At 38.5% G+C, this 27,499-nt stretch overlaps 2 protein-coding genes across 8 annotated transcripts in view; one reads left to right on the top strand and one right to left on the bottom strand.

Annotated features, from left to right (window-relative positions):
- Positions 1-2,828: 2,828 nt before the first annotated feature.
- On the bottom strand, positions 2,829-27,470 carry LOC138319181 (uncharacterized). Of its 7 annotated transcripts, none has more exons than XR_011207967.1 (11): positions 27,378-27,470; positions 24,712-24,835; positions 24,406-24,490; positions 24,025-24,078; positions 23,092-23,137; positions 21,432-21,665; positions 18,695-18,817; positions 18,107-18,145; positions 16,702-16,800; positions 16,378-16,567; positions 2,829-3,139 (listed from the first exon to the last, which is right to left on the bottom strand). XR_011207967.1 is itself a non-coding variant. In XM_069262154.1 (11 exons), the coding sequence occupies exons 2-11, from the start codon at positions 24,812-24,814 to the stop codon at positions 3,125-3,127; spliced, it is 906 nt and encodes a 301-aa protein (XP_069118255.1). In that variant the 5' UTR covers positions 24,815-24,835; positions 27,378-27,470; the 3' UTR covers positions 2,829-3,124. The 7 variants fall into 7 exon arrangements, 4 of the variants coding, with proteins under 4 accessions (XP_069118255.1, XP_069118253.1, XP_069118254.1 ...); XR_011207965.1 differs by having other exon boundaries at positions 16,378-16,570; XM_069262154.1 differs by having other exon boundaries at positions 16,378-16,485.
- The window catches only part of LOC138319182 (transmembrane protein 160-like), a 93,504-nt gene continuing 88,065 nt past the window's right edge, over positions 22,061-27,499 (top strand). Inside the window, exons 1-2 of the mRNA XM_069262156.1 lie at positions 22,061-22,225; positions 23,900-23,965. The gene's annotated coding sequence lies outside the window, so the exon portion shown is untranslated. The remainder of the gene's footprint in view (positions 22,226-23,899; positions 23,966-27,499) is intronic.

Below are 27,499 nucleotides of genomic sequence, written 5' to 3' on the forward strand. Positions count from 1 at the left end.
CATCATCAGATGGTGGGCTATTCAAATAGCTTTAAATTTTCATCCGTGGTCCCTCCGTCTGTCCGGCCGGCCGGCCATTAACTATTCTTGTTATCGCCAATTCTCAGAAAGTACTCCAGGGATCATTCTCAAATTTCATATGTTGGTTCCCCTATGGGAGGAGACCCTAGTTGTGCATATTGCGTTTTAGTTAAGGTTTGTTATCGCTATTTCTCAGAAATTTCTGAAGGGATCGTACTCAAATTTCATTTGTAGGTTCCCCTAGGGCCCTAGTTGTGCATATTGCATTTTGGCACCGATTGTTCAACAAGATAGCCGCCAGGCAGCCATCTTGGATTTTGATAGTTAAAGTTTATTATGGCTATTTCTCAGAAGCTTCCCCTTAGACCTTAGTTGTGAATATTGTGATTTAGGACAGATCGGTCAACAAGATGGCAGCGAACAACAAGATGGCAGCCAAGCAGACATCTTGGATTTTGATAGTTAAAGTTTGTTACTGCTATTTCTCAAAGTACTGAAGGGATCAGGCAGCCATCTTGGATTTTGATAGTTGAAGTTTATTACTTATATTTCTCACAAAGTACTAAAGGGATCTGTTTCAAATTTTATATGTAGGTTCCCCTAGGACCCTAGTTGTGCATATTGCATTTTGGGCCGATTGGTCAACATGGCCACCAGGCAGCTGGCCATTTTTTATTTTGATAGTTAAAGTTTGTTACCACTATTTCTCAGAAAGTACTTAAGGGAACTGTCTCAAATTTCATATGTAGGTTCCCCTATAGCTCTAGTTGTGCATATTGCATTTTCGGAAGGATTGGTCAACAGGATGGCCAACAGACCACTATCTTGGATTTTGATAGTTGAAGTTTTAAAAGCAGAGAAAAGATCCCTCTTTCAATTGTCATTCTTTGGTGGGCGCCAAGATCCCTCTGGGATCTCTTGTTAGAAAATTATTGTTAGTTCTCTAGTTGTGATACAGCTAATCTAATTCATCAGTCATGAAAATTATATACTTTACAAGCAACAGTTTTAGAATGGTAAAATCGATGTCGGTACTTTTAAAGAGGCCTAGAGACCCAATATTGGGTCTGTAGCATACTGGGATAGAGGGCAACAAATTAGTTCAAATTAATGACCTTAATCTTCATTCAAGGTCACATGGGACAAACAGCTTGAAATCTGCATACCTCATGGGGCCTGTGCATGCACAGTCATCCAAGCATGCTATAGGCCCAATATCTATGGTCTATAGAGCCCTCCTCTGCCTGATCTTTATTGACAAAATGTTGCAATGTTTACATATTTTAGCCTATTCGACCCCTTGACCTTTTTCAAAGTCATTCATTTGAACAATGTTTCAGTTTGGTTACCAAAACCAACCAATCATTTGAACAAAACAAAAGCTTTTCAACTCGGCATGCTATCGGGTCTCTAGGTTGTTTATAAGATTTCAGCCTTTTTAATCAGTGACTTCGAATGAAGCATGGGATAGCACTCATAATGCAATGGTCACTAAGCATCCTTATAGGTCGGGGATTCAAAATTGTACAAATAATGGGGCTGACCATCCGGGGGCCTGAGGGGTGGGGCCAACAGAGGTCAATTTGGCTATTTTCATATAAACAACTTCTTCTCTGAAACTAAGAATGGGATAGCACTCATAATGCAATGGTAGCATCCTTATAGGGTGGGGATTCAAATTCAAAATTGTCCAAATGATAGGACTGACCCCCGGGAGCTTTCATATAAACAATTTCTTCTCTGAAACTTAGCATTGACTAACATTCCTAGTCATGTGATATTGAAAGCATCATTATATGGTTGGAATTCAAAATTAAACAAATCGTCTGGTCAATTTTGCTGTTTCTGATTGTAAGAGTTTTTGTGATAATTAGTAATAACACCCAGGTGAGCAATACAGGCCCTCTGGGCCTCTTGTTTGTTTTGTTTTTTGTGGCTTTTACATGGGAACCCATCTTTAATGACTTAAGTTGACAATTTATGTTTCAAGAAATCGAGAGCTAGGTTTCAAATCAATTTGGAATCTTATTTTGAAACAGTTGTCAAAGAGGAAGGTGAATACCATGTAAACAGTACCTCTGCAGTTGAATTCACAAATAGGTATGGGTGTTAACAATGCTGAACCAGTAAATATTTATCTATTATAGCCTGGTTTAGAGAGCACTATTGCCTCATAGTATTGTTGAGGGATGGAGCCGAAGGCGAGGACTATCCATCATGAGACAATAATGAGTCAATGGTGCCCTCTCAACCAAACCATAATGGGTTTAGTACATCATCCTCACATGAGACCCGTTTTCATGTCATCGTAACAGAAGCACGTCAAGCGACATCTCGCAACTCTATCTTCATTTCCACACCACGTTGGTACATTACTATGTAATTACTAAAAGTACAATATATGAATTGTCGCAGAAATCTGTGTTTCTATAAAACGGGATTCAACTTCATGAAGATTAAAAGTAGATCAAGTAGAGTGAACTGTCTTCTGTAGAAAAGCAACATTTGCTTCCATCCTGCACATAACAGCCTGTCTGCCATCTTGACGTCTAGGTTGAAGCACAACGTTATAATGACGTCATGATACATTCACATTCAATTTCACGCCACTTCAATAGTGCCGGGTTGCCTGGGCACTATTGCAAATAGTACCCATGTGTGTAGCTAACCAGAATCCGGTACTGTCCTGTGATGTACTGTCATCTTGGCAAATTGCGTAGAATTGTTATCATGGACTCAAAAGTACAAGTTACTTATTTCTAACTTCACGACAGTTTTAATACAAATACAGGTAAGATATAAAAACATTTAAAAAAATAATTTCTTTTTATTCTCTTCAGTTAAAAATATTTAATATTTATATTAATCCCGTCTATACAATAATAAAGAAAATTGGAATATATTAGATACTGAACATTATTGAGCCATATAAGGAACTATGTCTTTGCTCAATTACAAATAAGACGCCGACATATAATTAGAACAATAACAGTTTTCACAGCTGATTTTCAACTCTTAAAGTATCCATCCAATCACAGCTAATGACACAAATCACTTTGTGCTGTGATCTTCATCAATCTTTAGGTTGGACAACTAGTCATTTTCATTCTTGTTTATCCTGAAATATAAAAAAGTCATAAACTGAAAGGCCATGGCATAAATATAACTTAAATATATAGACAGATATAAATGATGAAGATGTTTCTTTTTGGTGTAAAACAATTAAATTGTGATTTGATAGATACATGTAACAAGAGGCCCATGAGCCCATCTGACTATTGGCACAAAACAACATAGTCACAGTATACAGTAGTGGTTATAACAATCAAGGCAAATCAAGGAACTCCTTAGTAGAAGCTGTAAGTTTCTCAAACATTTAATGACTTTAAGTAGGTAAAGGTCATTCACTTGAACAAACTTGGTAGCCCTTCGTCCTAGTATGCTGCAGGCCCAATATCAGGTCTCTCTCTCTCATATATATATATATATTCATAAGAAATTGTTTTTAAAAAATAGCATATTTTGACCCCTTGCTTGAATGTGAAGGTCATTCATTTGAAAAATTTGTTTCTACAGATGTTCCATGACAAATATGGTTGTAACCTGTTTAAGGATTAAGGAGGATTGAGTCAGATTTTTAAGGCAAATTTCAGCAAAGTTCCCCGTTTCGGAGCTCTGTCGTTCTGTCCCCATGGGTCGTACCTAGGTCCTTTATATAAAATATGGTTGTTCTCCCCTAATGATGTTTCATTATATGAACATTTTTCTATCTTATTATCATATCAACTCAACATTTTATCGTTACGTCAACATTGCGTATGAGTTTTCTCATGTGTTTTAGCCAAAACTATTTTATCCCATACATTTATCCCATACAATCTTTTTATAGAATGAAAATTTACCATCTGTGTTTTTTAGTTCTTATTTGCCTATGTCTTATCCTAATCTTTTAAATACAAGCATTACTTATTTCCTGTTCTTGAAACTGCTGCATGACTTGTAGTTTGGCAAGACAAATATGTTTGTAATTATCTCAAGGGTTAAGGAGAAGTAGGATTTAACTGTCAGATAAGCAAAATTTTACCAAAGTTTCCCTTTTAGTGACTGGTTAGGTTACTGTCACTGGATAGCTGCGAGTTAATGGACATAATGATATTTTATTAGCCCACCATCATCAGATGGTGGGCTATTCAAATCGCCTTTCGTCCGTGGTCCGTCCGTCCTTCCTTCCGTCCGTCCGTCCGTTAACAATTCTTGTTACCGCTATTTCTCAGAAAGTACAAAAGGGATCTTTTTCAAATTTCATATGTAGGTTCCCCTAGGGCCCTAGTTGTGCATATTGCAATTTGAGACTGATCGGTCAACAAGATGGCCGACCGGCGGCCATCTTGGATTTTGATTGTTAAAGTTTGTTACCGCTATTTCTCAGAAAGTACTGAAGGGATCTTTTTCAAATTTCATATGTAGGTTCCCCTAGGGCCCTAGTTGTGCATATTGCAATTTGAAGACTGATCGGTCAACAAGATGGCCGACCGGTGGCCATCTTGGATTTTGATAGTTAAAGTTTGTTACCGCTATTTCTCAGAAAGAACTGAAGGGATCTTTCTCAAATTTCATATGTAGGTTCTCCTAGGGCCCTAGTTGTGCATAATGCAATTTGAGACTGATCGGTCAACAAGATGGCCGACCGGCCGCCATCTTTGATTTTGATAGTTAAAGTTTGTTACCGCTATTTCTCAGAAAGTATTGAAGAGATCTCTCTCAAATTCAATAAGTAGGTTTCCCTTAGCCCCTAGTTGGGCATAAAGATTTTGGGACTGATAGGTCAACAAGATGGCCGACAGCCCGCTTCTTGGATTTAGATAACTAAAGTTTGTTACCGCTATTTCTCAGAAAGTACCTTAAGGGATCATTCTCAAATTTCACAAGTAGGTTCCCCTAGGGCCCTAGTTGTGCATATTGCATTTATCGGTCAACAAGATGGCCACCTGGCCGCCATCTTGGATTTTGATAGTTACCGCTATTTGTCAGAAATCACTGAAGGGATATCTCTCAAATTCCATGCATAGGTTCCCCTTGGGCCCTAGTTGTGCATAGTACCTTTGGGACTAGTCTGTCAACAAGATGGCCAAGCGGCCACCATCTTGGATTTCACCACTGTTTCTCAGAAAGTAATGAAGCGATCTGTCTTAAATTTCATATGTAGTATGTTTGAAAAAGTTTAAAAAGCAGGGAAAAGATCCCTCTTTCCATTATCAAACATAGATCATTCTTTGGTGGGCGCCAAGATCCCTCTGGGATCTCTTGTATTTCAAAGACCTGATCGGTTTTGTTTTCTTGTGAAAACTCCTCAGAGGTAACAAGTTGAGTGTGAGCTCCCCTATATATATCCTAAAGATAACCTGTAGCCTATTTTTATTTACCAGGTATATAAAATATGATTTTCCTCCCAAAATGATGTTTTACACCAAATTTGGTTGAAACCCACTCCAGCAAAATTTCAGCAAAGTTACCATTTTGGAGTTCCGACCCTTTGCCCCTAGGGGTTGGAGCAGGCTCATTTATATAAAATATGATTGTCCTCCCCAAATGATGTTTTACACCAAATATGGTTGAAATGTACTCGGGCTAAGGAGGAGCCAAATTACAGTAAAACAAGAGGCCCATGGGCCTTAATGGTCATCTGACTCATTGCACAAAACAACAAAGTCACAGTATAAAATATTGGTTAACGATTAATATAAACAATACAAGGAACTCCTTAGTTGAATATGTAAGTTTCTGAAATAGGTAAATGTCATTTGTTGAACAAACTTAGTAGCCCTTCATCCATATATGGTTGTAACCCATTCAAGGTTTAATATAAGGAGGAGTCAGATTTTAAAGCCAAATTTCAGCAAAGTTTCCATTTTGGACATCCGCTGTACTATCCCCATGGGTCTTAACTCGGTCCTTTATAAAATATGATTGTCCTCACCTTAAGTTTCCCCTTCTGAATCAATTAAAACCCCCTATAGACCAATTTTCCTTGAAATCGGAGACTGAAAACAGGAAGTGGGCCAGCAGCCATCTTGGAATACCAAAATCTTTATGAAAATGTTTGCATGTTGTTCGGCATCAACTTAAACCCCTATAGACCAATTTTCATTGCGATCGGAGACTGAAATCTGAAAACAGGAAGTGGGCCAGCTAAAATTAAGAAAATTTGCCCTTTGGGGCCCCATCCCTCAGCCCCTAGGGGTCGGACCAGACTCATTTATATAAAATATGATTGTCCTTCCTCAATGATATTTTACACTAAATATAGATGAAATCCATTCAAGGATGAAGGAGGAGTAGGATTTTAAAGCTAAAATTAAATGGAAAGAAAGTTTCCCCTTTTGGGACCCCACCCCTCAGCCCCTAGGGGTCGGACCAGGCTCATTTATATAAAATTTGATTGTCCATCCCCAATGATGTTCACACCAAATATGGATGAAATCCATCGAAGGATGAAGGAGGAGTAGGATTTTAAAGCTAAAATTAAGAAAATTTGCCCGTTTTTGGGACCCATCCCTCAGCCCCTAGGGGTCGGACCAGGCTCATTTATACAAAATATGATTGTCCATCCCCAATGATGTTTCACACCAAATATGGATGAAATCCATCCAAGGATGAAGGAGGAGTAGGATTTTAAAGCTAAAATTAAGAAAATTTGCCCTTTTGGGGCCACACCCCTCAGTCGCTAGGGGTCAAAAAACACGTTCATTTATATAAAATATGATTGTCCTCCCCAAATGATGTTTTACACCAAATATGGTTGAAATGTACTCCGGCTAAGGAGGAGCCAAATTACAGTAAAACAAGAGGCCCATGGGCCTTAATGGTCATCTGACTCATTGCACAAAACAACAAAGTCACAGTATAAAATATTGGTTAACGATTAATATAAACAATACAAGGAACTCCTTAGTTGAATATGTAAGTTTCTGAAATAGGTAAATGTCATTTGTTGAACAAACTTAGTAGCCCTTCATCCATATATGGTTGTAACCCATTCAAGGTTTAATATAAGGAGGAGTCAGATTTTAAAGCCAAATTTCAGCAAAGTTTCCATTTTGGACATCCGCTGTACTATCCCCATGGGTCTTAACTCGGTCCTTTATAAAATATGATTGTCCTCACCTTAAGTTTCCCCTTCTGAATCAATTAAAACCCCCTATAGACCAATTTTCCTTGAAATCGGAGACTGAAAACAGGAAGTGGGCCAGCAGCCATCTTGGAATACCAAAATCTTTATGAAAATGTTTGCATGTTGTTCGGCATCAACTTAAACCCCTATAGACCAATTTTCATTGCGATCGGAGACTGAAATCTGAAAACAGGAAGTGGGCCAGCTAAAATTAAGAAAATTTGCCCTTTGGGGCCCCATCCCTCAGCCCCTAGGGGTCGGACCAGACTCATTTATATAAAATATGATTGTCCTTCCTCAATGATATTTTACACTAAATATAGATGAAATCCATTCAAGGATGAAGGAGGAGTAGGATTTTAAAGCTAAAATTAAATGGAAAGAAAGTTTCCCCTTTTGGGACCCCACCCCTCAGCCCCTAGGGGTCGGACCAGGCTCATTTATATAAAATTTGATTGTCCATCCCCAATGATGTTCACACCAAATATGGATGAAATCCATCGAAGGATGAAGGAGGAGTAGGATTTTAAAGCTTAAATTAAGAAAATTTGCCCGTTTTTGGGACCCATCCCTCAGCCCCTAGGGGTCGGACCAGGCTCATTTATACAAAATATGATTGTCCATCCCCAATGATGTTTCACACCAAATATGGATGAAATCCATCCAAGGATGAAGGAGGAGTAGGATTTTAAAGCTAAAATTAAGAAAATTTGCCCTTTTGGGGCCACACCCCTCAGTCGCTAGGGGTCAAAAAACACGTTCATTTATATAAAATTTCATTGTCCATCCCCAATGATGTTTCACACCAAATATGGATGAAATTTTTCGACCCGAAAAATAACAACACTTTGTCGGGACCATCTCAGGATCGTTTCAGGATCGTTTCAGCTCAATCCCACTGGTCAAACGGGGGATAGGGAATTACTCATGACTGTCCCATCTTGTCCTGTCCAGATGAGAAGAAGATTGAAATGTGAAAAGTTTACAGACGGCGGACGGCGCACGACGACGGACGAAGCATGATGGCTATAGGTCATCCTGACCCTTCGGGTCAGATGACCTAAAAATGGATGTAATCCGCTCAAGGGTTAAGGAGGAGTAGGCTAGGCTTTTGTATAAATAGTCTTAAGCACGACGCACATTGCACGACGACGAACGAAACACGATGACAGTAGGTCATCCTGAGCTTCGGTCAGATGACCTAATTACACCCATTGAGCCACGCCTTGTCTGTGCCCAGGGGTCAGACCTAACTCATTTATATAAAATATGATTGCCCTTCCCCAATGATATTTTACACTAAATATAGATGAAATCCACTCAAGGGTTAAGGAGAGAAGTAGGCTTTTGTCTTACGCACGATGCACAGTGCATGGCTGACGGTGCACGGCGACGGACGAAACAAGATGACAATAGGTCATCCTGACCTTCAGTAAGATGACCTAATAAAACTAATTGACAATTATGAAAATAGGAATTATTGGACAGTGACTGTTCACTGTTATTTCCCTTTGAAATGAACATGACAACTTGAGTAAAATATTTTACTGAGCTTTGTTTGCAGATTAATGGTTACTGACAGTAATAATATCATTATTCACATTGTGAACTCATTAAATACTCCTGATCTCCAGCTTTGTATGCAACCTGTCTCATGAGTAAGAATTTGTGTGAGTAACATGGAAATTATCCGACCTTAACTTACAGAGTTATCATCCTTTCTAATGATACTTTATTGGACTTTGTGAACAAAATAATTTGAGTAAATGTTCATAAAGCTCAATGGCACTTGACCAGCCTTATGTTTACATGATCTTGTTTCATTTTTGAAGTTTGAGGTCACCCTAAAAAGGCATGTGTTTGCTTATAGATGATAATACAAAGGTCATAATTATGTCAACAACTATACTGTAATTAGGATAACACCACGAAACACAAGAGATCCCAGAGGGATCTTGGCGCCCACCAAAGATTGATCTATGTCTGACAAATGAAAGAGGGATCTTTTCTCTGCTTTTCAAACTTACAATTCTTTTTTCTGCTTTTCAAACTTTAAACTATCAAAATCCAAGTTGGTGGTCACAAAATGCAATAAGCAGAACTAGGGTCCTAGAGGAACCTACATATGATATTTGAGAACAATCCCTTCAATACTTTCTGAGAAATAGCGGTAACAAACTTTAACTATCAAAATCCAAGATGGCCACCGGTCGGCCATCTTGTTGACCGATCAGTCCCAAAATGCAATATGCACAACTGGGGTCCTAGGGGAACCTACATATGAAATTTGAGAAAGATCCCTTCAGTGCTTTCTGAGAAATAGGGTAACAAACTTTAACTATCAAAATCCAAGATGGCCATCGGTCGGCCATCTTGTTGACCGATCAGTCCCAAAATGCAATATGCACAACTGGGGTCCTAGGGGAACCTACATATGAAATTTGAGAAAAATTCCTTCAGTACTTTCTGAGAAATAGCGGTAACAAACTTTAACTATCAAAATCCAAGATGGCCACCGGTCGGCCATCTTGTTGACCGATCAGTCCCAAAATGCAATATGCACAACTGGGGTCCTAGGGGAACCTACATATGAAATTTGAGAAAGATCCCTTCAGTGCTTTCTGAGAAATAGCGGTAACAAACTTTAACTATCAAAATCCAAGATGGCTACCTGGCGGACATCTTGTTGACCGATCAGTCCCAAAATGCAATATGCACAACTGGGGTCCTAGGGGAACCTACATATGAAATTTGAGAAAGATCCCTTTAGTGCTTTTTGAGAAATAGCGGTAACAAACTTTAACTATCAAAATCCAAGATGGCTACCTGGCGGCCATCTTGTTGACTGATCAGTCCCAAAATGCAATATGCACTACAAGGGTCCTAGGGGAACCTACATATGAAATTTGAGAACAATCCCTTCAATACTTTCTAAGAAATAGCCGTAACAAACTTTAACTATCAAAATCCAAGATGGCTGCTTGTCGGCCATCTTGTTGACCGAACAGTCCCAAAATGTAATATGCAGAACTAGGGTCCTAGGGGAACCTACATATGAAATTTGAGAACAATCCCTTCAATACTTTCTGAGAAATAGCGGTAACAAACTTTTAACTATCAAAATCCAAGATGGCCACCGGTCGGCCATCTTGTTGACCGATCAGTCCCAAAATGCAATATGCACAACTGGGGTCCTAGGGGAACCTACATATGAAATTTGAGAAAGATCCCTTCAGTACTTTCTGAGAATTAGCGGTAACAAACTTTAACTATCAAAATCCAAGATGGCGGCTGGTCGGCCATCTTGTTGACCGATCAGTCCCAAACTGCAATATGCACAACTAGGGTCCTACGGGAACCTACATATGAAATTTGAGAAAGATCCCTTCAATACTTTATGAGAAATAGCGGTAACAAACTTTAACTATCAAAATCCAAGATGGCTGCCTGGCGGCCATCTTGTTGACCGATCAGTCCCAAAATACAATATGCACAACTAGGGTCCTAGGGGAACCTACATATGAAATTTGAGAAAGATCCCTTCAGTGCTTTCTGAGAAATAGCGGTAACAAACTTTAACTATCAAAATCCAAGATGGCTACCTGGCGGCCATCTTGTTGACCGATCAGTCCCAAAATGCAATATGCACTACTAGGGTCCTAGGGGAACCTACATATGAAATTTGAGAAAGATCCCTTCAGTACTTTCTGAGAATTAGCCGTAACAAACTTTAACTATCAAAATCCAAGATGGCGGCTGGTCGGCCATCTTGTTGACCGATCAGTCCCAAAATGCAATATGCACAACTAGGGTCCTAGGGGAACCTACATATGAAATTTGAGAAAGATCCCTTCAGTGCTTTCTGAGAAATAGCGGTAACAAACTTTAACTATCAAAATCCAAGATGGCTACCTGGCGGCCATCTTGTTGACCGATCAGTCCCAAAATGCAATATGCACTACTAGGGTCCTAGGGGAACCTACATATGAAATTTGAGAAAGATCCCTTCAGTACTTTCTGAGAAATAGCGGTAACAAACTTTAACTATCAAAATCCAAGATGGCTGCCTGGCGGCCATCTTGTTGACTGATCAGTCCCAAAATACAATATGCACAACTAGGGTCCTAGGGGAACCTACATATGAAATTTGAGAAAGATCCCTTCAGTACTTTTAGAGAAATAGCGGTAACAAGAATTGTTAACGGACGGACGGACGGACGGACGGAAGGACGGACGGACGGACGGAAGGACGGACGGACGACGGACCACGGACGAAAGGCGATTTGAATAGCCCACCATCTGATGATGGTGGGCTAATAAGACAACCTGCGTTAACATTTACAATGTAATTGTTCATAAAGTGATGATTCATACCGTATTCGACCCAATAAGTACCCAGGGCATTTAAAAAATTGAAATAGTGCTAATTAGACGAAATTATTGCAAATCTATACAGTTTTTGGTCTTTATTTATGCCTGTGCAATTGAAATCAAGGTCTCAAAAATGGGGAGGGGCGCTTATAGGGACAAGGGCGCTTATTGGGTCGAATACGGTATATATAATGTAATATTAGCTGTAAACATATAACTTTCGGAACAAGCATACAAATATATCAAACTTGTTTTGATGTTCAAGGTTATAGATTTTTATCTCTTTAAAGATGCTCCATCGCCAACAGAGCATAAATGATATTCATCATTTGAACGATAATAGGTGTTTAATCGTGTGTATATATGCCTAATTAACACAAAAAATAATATAAAATAATTTATTTCGCCTTTGGTGCATGCGCAATGAGTACTTCATTCCATATAGGATACAGAGTCATGGAATTTTTAGCCCACCATCATCAGATGGTGGGCTATTCAAATCGCCTTTCGTCCGTGGTCCGTGGTCCGTGGTCCGTCCTTCCTTCCGTCCGTCCGTCCGTCCGTCCGTCCGTCCTTCCGTCCGTCTGTCCGTCAGTCGTCCGTCCGTCCGTCCGTTAACAATTCTTGTTACCGCTATTTCTCAGAAAGTACTAGAGGGATCTTTTTCAAATTTCATATGTAGGTTCCCCTATGGCCCTAGTTGTGCATATTGCATTTTGGGACCGATCGGTCAACAAGATGGCCGACAGGCCGCCATCTTGGATTTTGGTAGTTAAAGTTTGTTACCGCTATTTCTCAAAAAAGTACTGAAGGGATCTTTCTTAAATTTCATATGCAGGTTCTCCTAGGACCCTAGTTGTGCATATTGCATTTTGGGACCGATCGGTTAACAAGATGGCCGACAGACGGCCATCTTGGATTTTGATAGTTAAAGTTTGTTACCGCTATTTCTCAGAAAGTACTGAAGGGATCTTTCTCAAATTTCATATGTAGGTTCCCCTAGGACCCTAGTTGTGCATATTGCATTTTTGGACCGATCGGCGAACAAGATGGCCGACAGGCGGCCATCTTGGATTTTGATAGTTAAAGTTTGTTACCGCTATTTCTCAGAAAGTACTAAAGGGATCTTTCTCAAATTTCATATGCAGGTTCCCCTAGGACCCTAGTTGTGCATATTGCATTTTGGGACCAATCGGTCAACAAGATGGCGGACACGCGGCCATCTTGGATTTTGATAATTAAAGTTTGTTACCGCTTTTTCTCAGAAAGTACTGAAGGGATCTTTCTCAAATTTCATATGTAGGTTCCCCTAGGGCCCTAGTTGTGCATATTGCATTTTGGTACCAATCGGTCAACAAGATGGCCGACTGGCGGCCATCTTGGATTTTGATAGTTAAAGTTTGTTACCGCTATTTCTCAGAAAGTTGTGAAGGGATCTTTCTCAAATTTCACATGTAGGTTCCCCTAGGGCCCTAGTTGTGCATATTGCATTTTGGGACCAATCGGTCAACAAGATGGCCGACTGGCGGCCATCTTGGATTTTGATAGTTTAAGTTTGTTACCGCTATTTCTCAGAAAGTTGTGAAGGGATCTTTCTCAAATTTCACATGTAGGTTTCCCTAGGGCCCTAGTTGTGCATATTGCATTTTGGGACCGATCGGTCAACAAGATGGCTGCCAGGCAACCATCTTGGATTTTGATAGTTAAAGTTTGTTACTGCTATTTCTCAGAAAGTACTAAAGGGATCTATCTCAAATGTCATATATAGGTTCCCCTAGGGCCCTAGTTGTGCATATTGCATTTTGGGACCGATCGGTCAACAAGATGGCTGCCAGGCGACCATCTTGGATTTTGATAGTTAAAGTTTGTTACTGCTATTTCTCAGAAAGTACTAAAGGGATCTATCTCAAATGTCATATATAGGTTCCCCTAGGGCCCTAGTTGTGCATATTGCATTTTGGGACCGATCGGTGAACAAGATGGCTGCCAGGCGGCCATCTTGTATTTTGATAGTTAAAGTTTGTTACCGCAATTTCTGAGAAAGTACAAAAGGGATCTTTCTCAAATTTCATATGTAGGTTCCCCTAGGGACCTAGTTGTGCATATTGTGTTTTGATACTGATTTGTCAACAAGACAGACGGCCATCTTGGATTTTGGTAGTGGAAGTTTGTTACCACTATTTCTCAGAAAGTATTGAAGGGATCTCAAGCAAATTCCATACATAGGTTCCCCTAGGGCCCTAGTTATGCATATTGCGTTTTGGGACCAATCAGTCAACAAGATGGCCGTCTGGCAGCCATCTTGGATTTTGATAGTTAAAGTTTGTTATTGCTATTTCTAACAAGAGATCCCAGAGGGATCTTGGCGCCCACCAAAGAATGATCTATGTCTGACAACAGAAAGAGGGATCTTTTCCCTGCTTTTCAAACTTTTACTACATACTATATATTAAACTTGAGAAAGATCCTTTCAGTACTTTCTGACATATATAGCAGAAACAAACTTCAATTATCAAAATCCAAGATGGCTACCTGTCGATCATCTTGCTGATCGATAAGTCCGAAAATGCACTAGACCCCTTCAGGAACCTGCACATGAAATTTGAGAAAAAAAACCTTCATTACTTTCTGAGAAATAGCGGTAACAAACTTTAACTATCAACATCCAAGATGGCCGCCCTTCGGCCATCTTGTTGACCGATCTGTCCCAAAATGCAATATGCACAACTAGGGTCCTAGGGGAACCTACATATGAAATTTGAGAAAAATTCATTCAGTACTTTCTGGGAAATAGCGTTAACAAACTTTAACTATCAAAATCCAAGATGGCCGCCGGTGGACTATCTTGTTGACAGATTGGTCCCAAAATGCAATATGCACAACTAGGGCCCTAGGAGAACCTACATATGAAATTTGAGAAAGATCCCTTCACAACTTTCTGAGAAATAGCGGTAACAAACTTAAACTATCAAAATCCAAGATGGCCGCCAGTCGGCCATCTTGTTGACCGATTGGTCCCAAAATGCAATATGCACAACTAGGGCCCTAGGGGAACCTACATGTGAAATTTGAGAAAGATCCCTTCACAACTTTCTGAAAAATAGCGGTAACAAACTTTAACTATCAAAATCAAAGATGGCCGCCAGTCGGCCATCTTGTGGACCGATTGGTCCCAAAATGCAATATGCACAACTAGGGCCCTAGGGAAACCTACATGTGAAATTTGAGAAAGATCCCTTCACAACTTTCTGAGAAATAGCGGTAACAAACTTAAACTATCAAAATCCAAGATGGCCGCCAGTCGGCCATCTTGTTGACCGATTGGTCCCAAAATGCAATATGCACAACTAGGGCCCTAGGGGAACCTACATGTGAAATTTGAGAAAGATCCCTTCACAACTTTCTGAGAAATAGCGGTAACAAACTTTAACTATCAAAATCCAAGATGGCCGCCAGTCGGCCATCTTGTTGACCGATTGGTCACAAAATGCAATATGCACAACTAGGGCCCTAGGGGAACCTACATGTGAAATTTGAGAAAGATTCCTTCACAACTTTCTGAAAAATAGCGGTAACAAACTTTAACTATCAAAATCAAAGATGGCCGCCAGTCGGCCATCTTGTTGACCGATTGGTCCCAAAATGCTATATGCACAACTAGGGCCCTAGGGGAACGTACATGTGAAATTTGAGAAAGATCCCTTCACAACTTTCTGAGAAATAGCGGTAACAAACTTAAACTATCAAAATCCAAGATGGCCGCCAGTCGGCCATCTTGTTGACCGATTGGTCCCAAAATGCAATATGCACAACTAGGGCCCTAGGGGAACCTACATGTGAAATTTGAGAAAGATCCCTTCACAACTTTCTGAGAAATAGCGGTAACAAACTTTAACTATCAAAATCCAAGATGGCCGCCAGTCGGCCATCTTGTTGACCGATTGGTCCCAAAATGCAATATGCACAACTAGGGCCCTAGGGGAACCTACATGTGAAATTTGAGAAAGATTCCTTCAGTACTTTGTGAGAAATAGCGGTAATAAGAATTGTTAACGGACGGACGGACGGACGGACGGACGGACGGAAGGACGGACGGACGGAAGGACGGACGGACGGACCACGGACCACGGACGAAAGGCGATTTGAATAGCCCACCATCTGATGATGGTGGGCTAAAAAAAGTACTGAAAGGATGTCTCTCAAATTTTATATGTAGGTTCCGTTAGGGCCTTAGTTGTGCATATTGCATTTTGTAACTGATAGGTCAACAAGATGGCTGCACGGCCGCCATCTTGGATTTCATTGTTGAAGTTTGTTACCACTATTTCTTAGAAAGTACTGCAGCGATCTGTCTCAAATTTTATGTGTAGTCGAGTTTGAAAAAGTTTGAAAAGCAGGGAAAAGATCCCTCTTTCCATTGTCAAACATAGATCATTCTTTGGTGGGCGCCAAGATCCCTCTGGGATCTCTTGTTTCGGGATGCAATTAATTATTTTTCATATTTTTAACTTGAAGTAAAAGTAGAAGCTCAAACTTTTCAATGGTGGTAATGGTGTAAAGTAAGTAACTTTTGTAACTGAAGAACAATACCCAATCGTCTGCTCCTGTTTTTGATAGTGAAAAAATCCCATTTGTCAGCGGTGGAACATCTTTAAGGCCAATGATCTTTTTGTTATTATTTATGAAAAGTCAAGAGACTATTTTGATATCTTTGAAGCAGTGACTTGCAAATTCTCAGTTGACCATTTATACCAAGATATGACCTTGACTTTTGATTAATTAACAATTAACAGTAGATCCCCAACAATATATACCTTGAGGGCCTGTAACAGGAGGTCTATGGATGGTCTGTCCCAGGATTGTTGACTACAATACACAAACTCCACTTTACCTTCCTTGCCTAGTATGAAGTCTCCTCCCATCTGATAAAAAAACCATTGATCCTTCTGTTACTATGTGATGCTTAAAACAGCAGCATTTTGTCCCATACCACAATCCTAAAGACTGCTAAATAAATGTAAAACATCAATATAATAAATATGTTTTACCCCACAAGTTGGTGAATTATATTATGATAAATAAATAGACATATACTGCTTTGATAACTTTGTCTAAGTAGAATGAAGATATAAAATGACCTGTTGAGTGTCATCGTGGACATTTTCATATGGCTTTGGTAGAGGTACACCCTGGGCCATTTTCTCTGCATAAAACAGCATTGCACTGACACTCCATACCTGTAACATAAAATAAACTGTTGCTCATAGAAGATTTTATAAAACAACAAGAGGCCCAGAGGGCCTGTATCGCTCACCTGGTTTGTAATATCAAGTCATGTTCTGAATACAGGACCATTGTTTCTTTTCTGAAGGAATTTGAATATTAACCTTTTATTTCCCTATTGGGCCCCACCCCTCCTGCCCCCGGGGGGTCATAGCCAAAATATATACAAGTTCTCTTCCCCTTCCCCCGAGGATGTTTGTGGCCAAATTTGGTTACAATCCATGCAGATCTCTAGGACAAGTAGCGATTTATAGGATTTACCTCTATTTCCCCTATTGGGCCAAGCCCCTCCTGCCCCCGGGGGATCAGAGCCAAAATTTATACAAGTTCTGTTCCCCTTCCCCCAAGGATGTTTGTGGCCAAATTTGGTTACAATCCATGCAGAACTCTAGGACAAGTAGCGATTTATAGGATTTACCTCTATTTCCCCTATTAGACCCCGCCCCTCCTGCCCCCGGAGGGTCAGAGCCAAAATTTATACAAGTTCTGTTCCCCTTCCCCCAAGGATGTTTGTGGCCAAATTTGGTTACAATCCATGCAGAACTCTAGGACAAGTAGCGATTTATAGGATTTACCTCTATTTCCCCTATTGGGCCCCGCCCCTCCTGCCCCCGGGGGGTCAGAGTCAAATTTTATACAAGTTCTGTTTCCCTTCACCCAAGGATGTTTTAGCCAAATTTGGTCACAATCCATGCGGAACTCTATGACTAGTAGCGATTTAAATTAAATGTTGACGGACGGACGGACGGACGGACGGACGCTGCGCCATGACATATGCTCACTGGCCCTTCGGGCAAGGTGAGCTAAAAATGTTGTAGTTGATAACAAGAACATTCCTGGCAAGTTATAGTAACTGTAAATGGTACAGGTTGAAATGTAGGCTGCACATGTACATATTTGTACAGTGCTTCACTACATGAATCTGTGGCCCAATTTTAAGCTCCAGTGGCAAGAAACAGTGTAGGAGATAGAACCAAGCTAAGCTATCATTATGAAAGACATTTCTAGGTGAATCTATTGATACAATGATAATGACAAGGTATGTGTAAAATGCCGGTTAGCTGTATTAGCATATTTGTAAGGTGATAGAGGTCAAACTGAAGTCTAAAAATTACATGTTTTACCTGAATTATTTTTTTATCATTAAAGCACAAACATATTAAAGTGTATATTTTCCATCTTGCTTAACTTCCACTATAGGTTAAAGTATTTAATCATATAGTGGTCATCTACCTGGATCATTGTTCACGTACACTTTACCTTATAAACAGATCTGTTTAGACCAAAGGCAGAATAAATCTGAAAGAAAAGGATTTGGGAAAATGTTGATTTTGGAATATTTTTTTTGCTTGTTCCATCATAGAAATAGAGATAAAAGCATTGAACAGCAGATGTTATACTCTTTGTCTTCATGTCTTTAAATTGATTTCCCTGTTATTCAGATTAAAATGACCTACTTGAGGTGTCAAAGTTAAAGTAATATATTTCAATAAAAGTGTACTACCGTATTCGACCCAATAAGCGCTCCATCCATAATTATATATAAGCGCTCCTCCCCTTTTTGAGGCCTCAATTTCACTAACGTTGTGCAATCTAAAACTTTAAAAACTCTGTAGGTTTCTCTATTTGATTTTTTTTTGAAAATTGATTAATGGCTTACTCTTGCAATAATTAACAATACATTTGTGAAAGATTAGCTCAAATTTGGTCCTATTAATTAAGCGCCCCTTCATTTTTCAACTTTTTAACCAACCTGGTCACTTATTGGGTCAAATACAGTACATGTATATTATTTTTCAATACATGAATAAATTTGAACTTCTGCCACATCACCGTTTTGTGTCTTACATTTCGCTCAGTATCTAGCAACATAGGGTATGGACAGTTTGTCTCCTTCAGCCACTGAAGAGCTCCTTCCTGTACTCCAAATGAGATCAGGACAATCTTACTGTTCTGTGCAGAAAAGTCCTTCTGAAATAGGTACCCAGGACATATAATAGGTAGGGGATTTATTTCCCTGTAATTTTTCCTGTAATCAATTTACATGTAAGAAGAGCTATTAAGATATATTCAACAATGGAAAGTATGTTCGACTCAATATTGAATAATTTAGGGGTTCATAGAGTAAACCGTTAACCAGAGAATACCTGGCAATCAACTGCAAAGCTACGCTAAACATATGGTTTGCAACTAACAGGTACAAGGCCAATTGCATAACGGCTCAACACAGCAGCATTAAGTTGGCAGGACAGGGTGTTGATCTTTCAGCAACACTGAATAACAAGAGATCCCAGAGGGATCTTGGCGCCCACCAAAGATTGATCTATGTCTGACAAATGAAAGAGGGATCTTTTCTCTGCTTTTCAAACTTACAATTCTTTTTTCTGCTTTTCAAACTTTAAACTATCAAAATCCAAGATGGTGGTCGCAAAATGCAATAGGCAGAACTAGGGTCCTAGAGGAACATACATATGATATTTGAGAACAATCCCTTCAATACTTTCTGAGAAATAGCGGTAACAAACTTTAACTATCAAAATCCAAGATGGCCACCGGTCGGCCATCTTGTTGACCGATCAGTCCCAAAATGCAATATGCACAACTGGGGTCCTAGGGGAACCTACATATGATATTTGAGAAAGATCCCTTCAGTGCTTTCTGAGAAATAGCGGTAACAAACTTTAACTATCAAAATCCAAGATGGCTACCTGGCGGCCATCTTGTTGACCGATCAGTCCCAAAATGCAATATGCACAACTGGGGTCCTAGGGGAACCTACATATGAAATTTGAGAAAGATCCCTTTAGTGCTTTTTGAGAAATAGCGGTAACAAACTTTAACTATCAAAATCCAAGATGGCTACCTGGCGGCCATCTTGTTGACTGATCAGTCCCAAAATGCAATATGCACTACTAGGGTCCTAGGGGAACCTACATATGAAATTTGAGAACAATCCCTTCAATACTTTCTGAGAAATAGCTGTAACAAACTTTAACTATCAAAATCCAAGATGGCTGCTTGTCGGCCATCTTGTTGACCGATCAGTCCCAAAATGTAATATGCAGAACTAGGGTCCAAGAGGAACCTACATATGAAATTTGAGAACAATCCCTTCAATACTTTCTGAGAAATAGCGGTAACAAACTTTAACTATCAAAATCCAAGATGGCGGCTGGTCGGCCATCTTGTTGACCGATCAGTCCCAAAATGCAATATGCACAACTAGGGTCCTACGGGAACCTACATATGAAATTTGAGAAAGATCCCTTCAATACTTTATGAGAAATAGCGGTAACAAACTTTAACTATCAAAATCCAAGATGGCTGCCTGGTGGCCATCTTGTTGACCGATCAGTCCCAAAATACAATATGCACAACTAGGGTCCTAGGGGAACCTACATATGAAATTTGAGAAAGATCCCTTCAGTGCTTTCTGAGAAATAGCGGTAACAAACTTTAACTATCAAAATCCAAGATGGCTACCTGGCGGCCATCTTGTTGACCGATCAGTCCCAAAATGCAATATGCACTACTAGGGTCCTAGGGGAACCTACATATGAAATTTGAGAAAGATCCCTTCAGTACTTTCTGAGATTTAGCCGTAACAAACTTTAACTATCAAAATCCAAGATGGCGGCTGGTCGGCCATCTTGTTGACCGATTAGTCCCAAAATGCAATATGCACAACTAGGGTCCTAGGGGAACCTACATATGAAATTTGAGAAAGATCCCTTCAGTGCTTTCTGAGAAATAGCGGTAACAAACTTTAACTATCAAAATCCAAGATGGCTACCTGGCGGCCATCTTGTTGACCGATCAGTCCCAAAATGCAATATGCACTTCTAGGGTCCTAGGGGAACCTACATATGAAATTTGAGAACAATCCCTTCAGTACTTTCTGAGAATTAGCCGTAACAAACTTTAACTATCAAAATCCAAGATGGCGGCTGGTCGGCCATCTTGTTGACCGATAAGTCCCAAAATGCAATATATACAACTAGGGTTCTAGGGGAACCTACATATGAAATTTGAGAAAGATCCCTTCAGTACTTTATGAGAAATAGCGGTAACAAACTTTAACTATCAAAATCCAAGATGGCTGCCTGGCGGCCATCTTGTTGACCGATCAGTCCCAAAATACAATATGCACAACTAGGGTCCTAGGGGAACCTACATATGAAATTTGAGAAAGATCCCTTCAGTACTTTTAGAGAAATAGCGGTAACAAGAATTGTTAACGGACGGACGGACGGACGGAAGGACGGACGGACGACGGACCACGGACGAAAGGCGATTTGAATAGCCCACCATCTGATGATGGTGGGCTAATCTGATGATGGTGGGCTAATAAATCTCTAATGGGTTGTGGATTGGTCATTTTAATGCCATCAATATGTGATACTGTATGAATAAAGAGTGAGATTTTTTATAATTTTATTATAAGTTTCTATCATATTTTTTAAAGAGTTCTACATTTTTAAGATATTGTCCTATACACTAAATGGAAATGATCATTGGAATTTGCTGTTGGACATAATTCGGCTGTTCAGTGCACATCCTTGTGAGTTCTCTTGATCATTTTTACCTCAGCATTTTCCAGCAGGGCAACATGCTCTCGTCATGGAAGTCAGGCAAAGTGACGTAACAGAATAAGGACTAGATGGTCTGATGTCAGATACTGGGATAATGAAGTTGTCTCCCCTGTCCTAGCATCCTCCAGGGAGACACTTGTCGGTCCGTCTTGCCCCACAGACAGAGTACTGCCCCCTCCCTGCTGCAGCTGTTGGTCAACGTCCTTCAGAAGGTTATCCCATTCTACCTACAGTCAACAATTATAATTAACATACGATAATCATGGTCAGTTGAAGTGATTATTTAAAGTTCAGAGGTTTTATATTATTATTACAGTGGAATTCGGTTAATACGAACTCGAAGGGACCGAGATAAAACTTCGAGTTATCCAAGTGTTCGAATTAAACGAGTTCTCATGTCTACTGACGATCTCTTTACTTGGTATATATAGACTAGTTCCATGTCGTAAAATAATGTGAACAAGACAGATGTCAAAATCGCCGAAGGATGTTGCAAAATTATATCAATAAAACCGAGATATATATTTTGAAATGCTGTTCCACAGCAGATTTATGAAAAAGAAAATCTTATAAGAACATTTTATGTATGATTTTTGTCACTCGGACCCAGAATTTACTTCATATTATCAGAGTTCTTCGAGGTTCCCGAATTCGAATTATCCGAGTTCTTAAAACAATGATAAAGAGGGAATTCGGCTAGGACCGGCAAAGTACTTCGCATTAAGCCAGGTTGTCGAATTATCCGAGTTCATATCAAACAAGTTCCACTGTATATTGTAATAGCCAGGTATATGATTGTTTACTGCTGGATTCATATCATCACTTGGGTATATGTATACTGGTAACTGTTTTCTAGGATTTTTCTGTCGACCAGGTATTTTGATTGCTTATTGAAGCCAGGTGTTGTTTAAGGAAGTACATATTCTTTTTCCTATTATACAGAATTTCAACACATGTTCATGCATTTAAAGTAACAGTATGATAGCAAAATAATAAGATTAGTGAATAACCACTGATCTTCAGCCTTTAATTGTTCGGTCATTCAATGATACACCATTTTTTTTATATTTGATCTGAAACATGTCAACAACACTCTGAGTAGATAATCAGTTTACTAGAGGGCTCACTCTTTTTACAGTATATGTATTTATAATATTTTTTCTAAATTTATTGACAATTGAGGAAAATAGCTTAAAGATGCTCCACCGCCGACAGAGCATAATGATATTCATCATTTAATTGAACAATAATTGGTGTTTAATCGTGTATATATATGCCTAATTAACACAAAAATATAGTGCCATGGAATTTTTTCGGGATGCAATTAATTATTTTTCATATTTTTCACTTGAAGTAAAATTAGAAGCTCAAACTTTTCAATGGTAATAATGGTGTGAAGTAAGTAACTTTTGTAACAGAAGGAAAATATTAAATCGTCTGCTCCTGTTTTTGATAATGAAAAAATATCATTTGTCAGCCGTGGAGCATCTTTAAGGAGTTGTATACATACATGTAGTATTTTCACATGAATTTCGAGTTTTAAGATATTCTTAAGAAATTTCAACATTTTTTGAATAATGGAACCTTAGATGTGACTATTGTGATATAGTTTTTGTAAGAAATTCTATGACCACATATGAATATCAATATTACCTCAGTGTCGTTGATCGTAAGTTCTAAGTCCTGTATATCATGATGCCTGTAGATTAAATATAATTAAAGTTACTTAAACCAAAGTTATCCTTACTTTTTCTTAACATTTCTGTGAAAAGCTGCTGGCAACACAATTAGATGTAACATTATACCACTTAAACAGACTTAAGATCATTCATATCATATACTGTGAAATCATTATTTTTCGTGGATTTCGTTTTTTTGACCAAAATCAACGAATTTACATCCCCACGAAAATATATATACCTATACCAATGTCATGTAAGTTTATGCGTTCATACATTGTAGGATGATTATTACTTCACTACATAAGGTCTAATTCGGGGACAAACATGACAAGTTCAAAGTTGGAAAATATTGTTCAAACAAAGATAGTTTTCAGAATTTCATAGACTTCATCTACATGTACCAACAAATGATTGATTGAGTATATCATGACTCTATCAATGTGACACGATAATTGTTTGTTGGACACATCTGTAAAAACACTGGCTTAGTACCGACTCTAGATTGTGATTGTAACTGTGTTGTGTGGTAGAGCTTAGTTCCGCTTGAGAGATCAAACAATACAGGTGACAGTGTCGACTGTGTATTTTAACGGTAATGTGTAAGGTCTTCTCCACGAATTTAAGTGCCAACGAAATTGTAAAATTTTAGAATCCACGAAAATTGAGCCCAACGAAAATAAATGATTTCACAGTACAGTACAGATCAAGAACTGCTCTCCGAGTGCAAGTTTAGGATATAGAAAAACATAGAAAAACTAATTAAGAGTATCTTATTTCAGACAAGTACAATGCACAAGAAAGGAGGATTCTATGAACATGCAATATTACAGACCTGAAGTTATCTGGTATGTAAAATATCTACTTATTTACAAACTCCAAAACAGACATAATGATCAACACTTACTTGAAGCGTTTCTTAACAACCTGATCAAACTCCTTTTTGGTTTTAACATTTAATCTATAAAGAAATAAAATCATTAGCAAAGTTAATTGACAGATGATAAGTAAACAATAAAAGTGTCTTAAGAATTATCGATATGGCTGATATCACAATTAAGAAAATAGATTTTAAAGGATAACATTTTTTTCAGCTACTGTAATGATGGGAAAATTCTTATACTGTGAAGTACTTTTCCTTTTCAATTTTAAGCACTTTCATATAGTTGTCTTTTATTGTGCTTCTTGTAAAAACAACATTATACTGTATATTTACTCCTGCAGTATTTAAGTTCATTACCTAAGGTTATATTGAGAAATTTCTTAATCACATTAAACAAAAATTTACCTTTCAAAAGCATTTTTGTAAGTTGAGGCTAGCCTGAATAACTTGCTAATTTTTCCGTTAACAAAATCATGCACCCCATTTGGTTCTGTATTTGAAAAAGAAGGGAAAACATGACGATTCAATCACTCATTTGACACTTAAATTCAGATTCAATTGATTACTAGCAAATTTGATGTTTAAACTGTGGTATTTTTTTAACAAATGTCTTAAGATCATGTACAATTTATTCATAGAACCTGTTTCACTTTGAAGAATTGACAAGATAAAACTTAATAATCTGCTATTATGAATAAAACTTTTTAATACCTTTTATGACACCATGAGAATACTTCAAAATATCCTCTTCTTCATCTGCGATTTTTTTTAAGCAATGCCGCAATTCAGACAATATTTCAGCTTCTTCTGTCATTCCAAAGTGTTTTGTTTAGCTCTGAAAAAACATTTGAAATATATCATATATATAATCCACAGGCGTAAAAGCATATAACTTTGGCAATGGAAATGTATGGACACAATAATGTGTTGACCCTGCTGATTTTAAGTGAAAGCACTATTGAGTATTTGAAACATGAATTATAATGGCAAATTTTGTTGAAAATACTGTTCAATCAATGTCAGCACTGTTCACAATTTGTAGTTCTTGATTATATATCTTTAATCAAAGAAAATAACTTGTGAATTAATCAAATTAAAAAGAAACAGTTTAATTGTTTACTTAAACACAACATTTTTTCGTCAGTAAAACAAATAATTTCTGGTGATATTTACTTAATTTATTCTACTCATCAAATCAAGCCTCAGTGTAAACGGGAAAATAGGGTGATCTTATTTGCAGACCACACCCTCAGGCTCCCCCTAGCCTAATTCCGGTAATTTGTAAAAACATATTGAGATCTTATTTCAGGATAAATACTGTAATTTATTGTTACCATTGACTAGATGTTGTTTGTCATCGTCACATTTAGAATGCTCACAATTAATCAGTAATAATATTGCGATCTACAACAGTACAAGAGAACTTCAAGAGCACAAAAATACCACTAACAGGGTTCGAAATTAACACTCGCACACTCGCCAAATGCGAGTTGGTTTCTGATATGGCGAGTGAAAAAATATTGTACTTGCATTTTTTGGCGAGCGGATGCATCATTCATCATACTAAATACATATACAGTTACTTAATACCATAATAGTAATAGTAATTCTGAAAATGAAATGTTGTGGAACTACACTAGTATAGTGACACTAACAAGAGATCCCAGAGGGATCTTGGCGCCCACCAAAGAATGATCTATATCTGACAAAGGAAAGATGGATCTTTTCTCTACTTTTTAAACTTTTTTAAACATACTACATATAAAATTTGAGACAGATCGCTTCAGTACCTTTTGAGAAATAGCGGTAACAAACTTCAACTATCAAAATCCAAGATGACTCCTTGGTGGCCATCTTGTTGATCAATCGGTCCCAAATCACAATATGCACAACTAGGGCCCTAGGGGAACCTACATGTGAAATTTGAGACAGATCCCTTCAGTACTATCTGAGAAATAGCCATAACAAACTTTAACTATCAAAATCCAAGATGGCGGCCTGGCGGCCATCTTGTTCACTGATTGGTCCAAAAATGCAATATGCAAAAAAAGGGCCCTAGGGGAACCTACATATTAAATTTGAGAAAGATCCCTTCAGCACTTTTTGAGAAATAGGGATATCAAACCTTAACAGATGGCCGCCTGGCGGCCATCTTGTTTTTCCTATCAGCCTCAAAATCTGTATGGCACAAATAGGGACCAAGGGTAACTTCCATGTGAAGTTTGAACAAAATTCCTTCAGTAGTTCTCAAGAAATATCGATAACAAACTTCAACTGCCAAAATCAAAGATGGCTGCCTGGTGGCCATCTTGTTTTTCCGATCAGCCTCAAAATCTGTATGGCACAACTAGGGACCAAGGTTACCCTCCATGTGAAGTTTGAACAAAATCCCTTCAGTAGTTCTCAAGAAATATCGATAACAAACTTCAACTGCCAAAATCAAAGATGGCTGCCTGGCGGCCATCTTGTTTTTCCGATCAGCCTCAAAATCTGTATGGCACAACTAGGGACCAAGGGTAACCTCCATGTGAAGTTTGAACAAAATCCCTTCGGTAGTTCTCAAGAAATATCGATAACAAACTTCAACTGCCAAAATCAAAGATGGCTGCCTGGCGGCCATCTTGTTTTTCCGATCAGCCTCAAAATCTGTATGGCACAAATATGGACCAAGGGGACCCTCCATGTGAAGTTTGAACAAAATCCCTGCAGCAGTTTTTAAGAAATAGTGATAACAAGCATTGTTTACAGACGGACGACGGACGACGGACCACGGACGCAGGGCGATTTGAATAGCCCACCATCTGATGATGGTGGGCTAAAAATGTAAAACATTTAATTATTGCTCATATACAATAGATAAATATAATAGTTATCAGTGAATTCGGCTGCCTATAATAATACCTTCAAAGTGGCAAGCAAGTTTCTGATTTGGCGAGTTGAAATTTTACTAACTACTGTTGTAGCAGAAAAGATATCACCTTCTGACTGACTTTTCCGTCTTTTCCGCTACAACAGTAGCTAAATTTTACCAACTTGTCAAAAATGGATAGTGACTTAAAAAAATTAAATTCTACCCCAGTCGCTAAATCCTACTCCACACTGTCAAAAATGTTAATTAATTATTTAAGAATTTTGATATATTCATCTAGGGACTTCCGTTAAAGCTTTTAAAGAATCGCGTAACGTTAGATAATCCATTCTACCACCGCCTACCAGTAATATGGCCAAAGGTCAGTTTTCAAACACGTTCCCTTTGCTCGTTTCCATATTCAATAAAATATCAACGATGATCTAGGCTAAGGCAATTAGGCTATATATATATTCGTCTAGAACAATGTACATCTACGTACCACATAACATGTACAATGCATAATTACCTTGCTTGTGTAACGAATTCTGTGTAACAACATTGAATATTTTGGTAACTATTCCGTTGAGTTGGTCAAAGTGAAAGTAAGTCATAGTCATTTATGTGTTTTACTAATTAGTACAAAGTAGT

Source organism: Argopecten irradians, chromosome 3 (assembly GCF_041381155.1).
Source record: "Argopecten irradians isolate NY chromosome 3, Ai_NY, whole genome shotgun sequence".
NCBI lineage: Eukaryota > Metazoa > Mollusca > Bivalvia > Pectinida > Pectinidae > Argopecten > Argopecten irradians.